A 7,569-nucleotide genomic window follows, 5' to 3' on the forward strand; every position below is an offset into this window, starting at 1 on the left:
CCGTTGTGTGTTATGGTCGCAACACCGACAACATCACCAGAGTAGTCGTTGCGTTCTGCTGGCTACTGCTCGCTGTTGACAGAAGGAGATGAGGGATGGAGACGGAGGATCATAAGGTGCCACCACCACGTGGAGACTGTTCTAGCTTGGTCAGGTCTATGCGCTTGAGAGACGGTGACTCTATGGCCGGAATTTCAAGGCATCAACCTCCACAATGCCTCTCCCTGAGTGGGTCTGGATGGACAAGGCAAAATGGGAAAGAAGAGAGATAATATATGAACGGTGCGAGAGAGAGAGAGGGGGGATAAAAGGAGGGGAAATGTTCAACATCAACCGACTGAAAACAATCGACACGTCTGTCACCTCCTTTGAGCGCCACGTGCCCTCAAGGCCCCACTCAAGGAAACACGAGACATACCTTTTTCTCTAGAAAACAACATGTTCCACTCTAAGTTTCTCATCTATATGTTTTCTGCAACATTACCTATGTGACAAAAGTTCTTCCATAACACTACCCTTGTTGTAGAAAAAAAGGAAGACAGAAAAAAAAAATCCCGCAACACAACCATGTTGCAAAAAAAAAAGCCCGCGACACAATCTATGTTGCAAAACAAAAGTCCCACAACACAATTTACATTGTAAAAAAAAATTCCGCAACGCAAACTATGTTGCAAATGTTTCTGAAACAAGATCTTTGCTACAAAATAGAAGAAGACGTTCAGTCGCTAGATTGATCAGATATGATGTCCCACGAGACGACAGATCTTTTAAAAATATCCGCATGTCGACGCGTAGCAGGCTTCAGCAATAAGAAGAGACGCGTGGCGGGAAAGGAGGAGGTTGACACAAAAAATTGGTCGACACATAGCAGGCCCCATTAAGAAGAGACACGTGGCAGAAAAGGAGAAGGTTGACACAAAAAAATTGGCAAAAATGCTACGCCTACATACAACTTCTATGTAACCTACGCAATCCCCTCCCCCACTAATCAAACTGCCCCCCCCCCCCTCAAGGGTGGGCCCGCGTCCCCAACTAATGGCCAATAAAAATCTGCCAAATCAGCTCATACGTAGGATACGTAACACACATTATGTAGGTTAGCATTGCTGAAAAATTGGGTACCGTCACGTGATCCCAAGCGTTTCCGAAATTTCAATTGCAGCATCAAAGTGTCCAGTTTTAGCACAACATAACTAGCTGAAACTATACGTAGCAAGGTTGAGACGGCCACTGAATCTGAATGTTTGCTTAAATAAAGACGTATTACGTGACTGGAATGAAAATACATCATCAGCTTACTTAGAAGAAGCATCTGGTCATCGATCGATCGAAATATGACTATGCAGCCACTTAGATAGATAGATCACGGTGGAAACAGCACAATTTATTCTTGGCCGATGGATCGACGGCGACGTACGTACGGTACGGGGGTCGGGTGTCTCACTGCTTCTTCTGCTCCTCTTGCTGCTGCTGCTGCTCGGTGGGCTGGGGCTGGTAGTTCTGCCTGCGCGGGGTGGGCACCGGCAACGCCGCGGGGTAGCGGTGCGCGCAGCCGTTCCAGGGGTTGTCGGCGTCGGGGCCGGAGTCGCGGAGCGCGCGCCAGACGACGCTGCAAGCCTTGAAGCCGGTGCCGAAGGCGAGCATCCAGAGGCGGTCGCCGGCGCGGACGCGGCGCTTGGCCTCGAAGTAGGCCAGCTCGTAGAAGACGAGGCTGCTGGAGGTGTTGCCGAAGCGGTGCAGCGTGGCGCGCGCGGGCTCCACCACCGCCGGCGCGAACCCCAGCAGCTTCGCCACCGTGTCGATCACCGCCTTGCCGCCGGAGTGGATGCACATGTGCTCGAACGCGCGCTGGAAGTCCGGCACCAGCGCCGCCGCCGCCTTGGGGTTCCCGCCGCTGTACGCCCACGCCACCCGGTACACGTACCTGCATGCCCAACCACCACGTGCCCACGCGTCCGGTGAGACCCCATGCACCGAAAAAAGTAAATGTTTGAAGCTTCGCACCATGCCGGATCGATCTTGATGAAATTCATGTCGATGCTCCGTGGTAAACGGACATTAAACAACGACCATACAGTGTCAACAAGAATGGGAAAAAAAATGACCGTGCATGGTGCATCCATTGAAGGCCATGCTAGAGATTCAGAGTGCTCACGTACGACTTCATTAAGAGGGTGCTTGGATATAAGGGACTATTTTTAGTCTGACTAAAGAGAGGCTAGGACTAGTCTTGAGGCTAAAATCTTTTAGTCATGGGAAATCTACTAAAATATATATTAACTCTTTCTCTCCTCATTTAATTCCTCTCCTTAGTTCTGGATTGGGGGGTTTGGAGGATAATAAATGCTCAATAACTAGATTTTAGTCTCTTTAGTATTTGGATCCAAGCATGGGTGAGACTAGCAAGTTTTAGTCCCACTACTTTTAGTCATGGGACTAAAACGTATCCAAGCATGCTCTAAGTTTTGCTACTGCTGCTCTGAAGATGCATGTGGGGTGTGGGTGTGGGTGTGCTACGCTTGCTATAGAAAACCTCAAGTATGTACTAGCAAGTATACGCCATTAATTAAGTTTGAAGCTATGCCTCATATGCCGAAACCAAAAGTCAAGTCCACATCTATACGTGTGTGCAGAATACCGCAGTAGTACTGTCTATGCAATTCAGGAAATGGAAAGCATCGTCCCAAAGCTCTGAAACTAAATTTAGGCCATAGCGCCAAAATCAGCAAGGAAATTAAAACCCTAAAAAAATCAAGTTTAGGCTATTTCTTCATTCGACAAACGCCAACTAAGCAATATAGGTCGAAATCAGTTCTTACTAATAGAACGAGAAAATGAGATATCTTCTACTACTCTTTTCTCTATCTTGTTTCCATCCGAATGCTTTTTTACTTTGGCACAATACAACGACATAACAACTAATTACCCAAGCGTCGCAACAAGGACGTACATATTCTAGTGGTTCAACATTAATCATGTCCGACATAAATCTTACACTCGTCATATTGATAAGATCTGGTTTGAGTATGGGTGGGTGAGGCAAAGGAAAGTTCTATTTTAGGTGAGGTTTTAGTAAGATTTGATTAGATTTGGGGGGAAGGCAAGGAAAATTTTGATTTATTTGAGGTTTTGATAAAATTTGATTTAATTAGATTGAATTAATGCACGACGCAGGGAGGGGGATCGAGGGGGAGGGAGTTGGACGTACCAACATTACAATTTCCAACTCATCTTTAATAGTGAAGATGTTTTTATCCGGGGTTATGTACATCAATCAATGCACATGCCAGTGACATCCCTTTTTCGAAAAAAAAGAGGTCCCTGTTTCTTTACGAGGATCTCTAAGCTAGATGCCTAGAGGACTTTATTTTTTGCCCCAGCAACTGCATCCATGATTGAAAAAGTAACCCGACTACATGGTCCCATGATTGATCTTCTTAAGTTGCCCATGTTCTTTTGTTGCACAATGTTTCAACATGTAGTAGTAATTCGTTCCACAATGTAGACTCTAGCGACTAATTAAAGTGTAAAATGCCAATGTCATAGTCTTTAGTGATTCTACAAGTAGATCCACCCGCAAAAAAAAATACACCTTAAGAAGATCAATGGATACTAAGGTTATAGGCTCAACTCTTAATGGATAAGTGAGGGTGTAAATAGAGGCAACATCACCAAAAATGCAATGAGAGTGTTTAAAACAACCTACATTTTGGTTAACCTTGAAAAACCTAAAAAGAATTACGTTTTGGGTGCGACTATAAGCCATGATGCCGTGGAGAAACCCCCCTGATTTTTGGCCGCGTACTGTTTGTCGATGCTTGTTCGGTCATTCCTCACAAGGTCGATACATCCAATAGTTTTATGTTGCACAAAAATTTTGCGCGCATCTTTAGATCTAGAAACGTGAAACTGCCAAGAATGTACATTTGCAAATGAAAAATTACAAAGTTTCAATAATATGCAACCATCAAGTTAAGTTTGGTATAAAAATATGGTTAGTCACGTACTACCTCTGTAACAGAGGTATTAGGGACACTGCCGAGCTCATATTGAATTTGTTAAAAAGAAAAAGGAACTCATACTGAACAGTGATTTTTTTTCCTCTTCTTCTCTTCTTCTAAAAAGAGCATATGCATTAGATCATGGGTGGATTTTATTTCCAGGCAGGTAGAAATTAATACTGACGTAGGAGCATTGCTGTGTTTAGGTGAAAAGTTGTTTATACAGTGGCAGTGTTGCAGCGATACCACAGTAGTAATAAAGTTTTACTGGCCCCTGGAAAAATATGGACGGTGCAGTAGATATGTTAAATGCGCGCGCAGAGGTGGGAAGCGTCGCGACGTGGTAGCACGTACGGTACCTGAGCAGCTCCGAGACAGGGAGCACGTAGGGCGCGAGTGTGGCGATGTGGCTGCGGAGGCCGGCGCCGGCGACGCGCACGAGGTCCTTGGTGAGCGCCACGCCCACGCCGCCGTCCTCGTCCTCCATCTGCACGGCGGCGTTGTACGCCGCGTCGTCGGCGCCGTGGTGCGTCCGCAGCGTGCGCATCAGCTCGTACTTGGCGTCGGCCCGGCGCGCGGGCACGTCGGTGACGAGCGCCGCCGCGCTGCCGACGCGGAAGATGCAGTTGGTCACCAGCATGTGCTTGTTGTTGCCGAAGTACCAGTTGAGGCTGGTGTTCTCCGTCACCACCACCAGCGCGTACCCCGGGCGGCGTTGCACGCGCAGCAGGCGCGCCGCCATGTCGATGCCCACCGTGCCGGCGCTGCACCCCATCCCGGCGAAGCTGTACACCTTGACGTCGTCCCTCATCTTGAAGCGGCGCACGATCATGGACGCCAGCGACGGCTGCGGGGAGAACATGGAGCAGGCGACGATGAGGACGCTGACGTCGCGCGGGGAGACGTCGGACTTGGCCAGCAGCTGGGACACCACGGTGAAGAGGCCCTCCTCGGCCTCCTGGATGGCGAAGGCCAGCGTCTTCTCGAACTTGCCGGAGAAGATGAAGGGCGGCGCGAAGGTCTCCTGCCCGAGGCCGGACTTGCGGAAGATGAGCCGCATGAAGTCGGCGGTCTCGTCGGTGTAGCGCTTGGAGCGGAGGCCGAAGTACTCGCACACCTCCAGGTTGCACTGCCGGTCCGCGTCCGGAAGGTGGCAGCTGTAGTTGAGCAGGTACACCGGCCGCTGCCGCCGAAGAAGGCGCCGGAAGACGGTGACGACGAAGGCGAGCGCCGAGGCCACGAGTGGCACGAGTGTGTGGAGTGGGAGGGCGCGGAGCGACGACACGGCCGCGGCCATGGACGACGACATGGCCGAGAGCTAGAGGCGCGGCGTGGTAGGGACTAGGAAAGGACTCTGCTCGCAGGCTTTGGGTTTTGGAGTGAAACAACATCTCTTGTATTTATAGGCAACAAGCCAAAACCCATAGCATGGCAAGTGTAGTGTACTAGTGTAGACGCATATATATACTTGGTGTATTAGACCATATATATGCAACTAGAATACAATCTGGATTTTAGGCGAATAGTTCTGTCGATTCTGTCGTCCATGGCGGATATCACGCCCAGTTGGTGTTCGGTGAAATGCTAGTGAGCTTATTCTGGATCACTTAGATTTGTCGTTGAAAAGGTACACTTAGAAGCGGCTCTAAATTCTGGATCACTTGGACCCTGTCCCATTTCGGTGATGACATGGGCATATCCTAACTATTTTTCCTATCCATGCAGTAATCCCACATTAGCAAGTCATGCATATTAGACATAATCTTTTTTCACTTATATATCCATGTAATCATGCCACATCAGCAACTCATACTTGTCCGCCCTAAGTTATGCTTTTGCATTAATTTTTGTGTTGTCATGGATAATATATATGCTGGAGTCTTGGAGCATACCTTTGTTGTTCACGCTTCAATATTCTTGAGAATTTGATTCCATCAACTTAAAAAAAAGGTTCTTATACATCATTCTGTTGCATGCTTCCTATGTCTTACTGTTTTTTTTTGCCTTTGCATTAGTCTTACTTATTTTTATAGCATCAATTTATGCATTTATTTTACGAAAACACTAACGCCCACACGTGTGGGCACTAGCCAACTCAACCACACGACTCCATCTCCGTTCAACGGTTTCTGCACGAATCTTGGCACGTTTTGGGTGATTTTGTGTGCCACATAGGACAACTCGCGTGTGTGGTGTGTGAGAGGGTTCGCCCACACGCCGGTTTCCTCTCCGTGGTCAACGGTTGCCACTCGGGGGCGTCTGGTGGAACTGCTTAGCGCCCGCACGACTCGCCCGGCTGCGGTTGCCGTCAACCACGTCTCGCACTTTGCCCCCCCTTCCTTCACGGTTCCATTTACTCGCTCCACTTCATTACTCGCCCAACCCACCGCAAAGTTCATTCGATTGGAAGAGAAGCCGAGAGGAGAAGGCGGCGGCGGAGGCGGAAGAGTCGACGGCATTCGCGGCCGTCGGTGGGACTCGCCGGACCGGAGCATCTTCGCCGGAGTGCCTGCAGATTGAAGGTAACGCTCCTTCACACGCTCACATTCCTTTGCCTGCATTCCCCCATCTCGTCCGTGGACAATGTTCCGCTCGAGATTCATCGAGATTCCGGTGGATTCGCGGTGCTCCGGTGTTCCAGTCGGTAGCGGAGTCCCGTGCTTGCCGTTTTGGGTGGTATCGCGTAGTTTTGTCGCCGCCGCTGTGGCAGTCAGACCGGTATGGCTCGGCCTGTCCACAGCCACATCCTGGTTCTGCGTTGCGATTGAGCCGACGTTTAGTTGTTGCTAGTTATGTATTGCATCGAAATGCTATTTGCGATCACTGGGGGAAGTTTTTCATTGTTGAATTTGAGGTTATGATAGTTGCTAATGAACCCTAGATCTAGGTAGTTGTATTTTCAAAGTGCAGTATGAAGGCAGGCATGGCAGTTTCAGCAATTATCTGCACTGGATGGCAACTAATTTTCTGATCAACTGTGTCATTTGCCACAAATATGCTTTCCATGTGGCAACTATTTTTGTGAACACACTATGGCCGTTGCCATGCTGCAAGTGTAGTATGAAGGTAGCCATGACAGTTTTCAGCAACTATATGCAATGGATGGCAACTAATTTCCTGATCAATTGTGTCAGTTGCCATCAAATATGCTTTATATGTGGCAAATTTTTTTGTGAGCACACTATGGCTGCTGACATGCTGTAGGCAGCATAATGTGGCAACTTCGCTATACTGTAGATTCAATTTTTGTGTTTTTAGCAATGCTGATTAGTGATATCTGAACGTATTTGGTTGTATTACACGGTAACTCATTTTTAATATGAGGCCAGTGTGTGAATTGCCACATTACAGGTTGTCTAGTGGATGTTGTCAGCACTTTTTGAATTGTCTTCCATCTTAACATGGAAATTTCAACCTAGTACATTTTTCCTTTGAACATATGACAACTCATTTTTTATATGAGGACAGCGTGTGAGTTGCCACATTACATGTCTACGTAGTGGAAGGTGTGCTCATTTTCTTTGTACTGTCTTGTGCTAACATGGCAACTTGAACATTTTTGTGTAAG

The 7,569-nt window shown here is 48.0% G+C and overlaps 1 protein-coding gene across 1 annotated transcript; it reads right to left on the reverse strand.

Annotated features, from left to right (window-relative positions):
* Positions 1 to 1,129: 1,129 nt before the first annotated feature.
* On the reverse strand, positions 1,130 to 5,383 carry LOC119301366 (3-ketoacyl-CoA synthase 17-like). Its single transcript, XM_037578324.1, has 2 exons — positions 4,361 to 5,383; positions 1,130 to 1,924 (listed from the first exon to the last, which is right to left on the reverse strand). Exons 1-2 carry the CDS (start codon positions 5,308 to 5,310, stop codon positions 1,441 to 1,443), a joined length of 1,434 nt encoding a protein of 477 aa, XP_037434221.1. The 5' UTR covers positions 5,311 to 5,383; the 3' UTR covers positions 1,130 to 1,440.
* Between the last annotated feature and the right edge of the window lie 2,186 nt (positions 5,384 to 7,569).

This window comes from Triticum dicoccoides, chromosome 5A (genome assembly GCF_002162155.2).
Source record: "Triticum dicoccoides isolate Atlit2015 ecotype Zavitan chromosome 5A, WEW_v2.0, whole genome shotgun sequence".
In the NCBI taxonomy this organism is placed as follows: Eukaryota; Viridiplantae; Streptophyta; class Magnoliopsida; order Poales; family Poaceae; genus Triticum; species Triticum dicoccoides.

Coding starts and splice junctions, on each gene's coding strand:
- LOC119301366 (XM_037578324.1), bottom strand. CDS start 5,310: ATGTCGTCGTCCATGGCCGCGGCCGTGTCGTCGCTCCGCGCCCTCCCA. Junction 1,925..4,360: donor CCTGTCTCGGAGCTGCTCAG/GTACCGTACGTG, acceptor TTGGGCATGCAG/GTACGTGTACCGGGTGGCGT.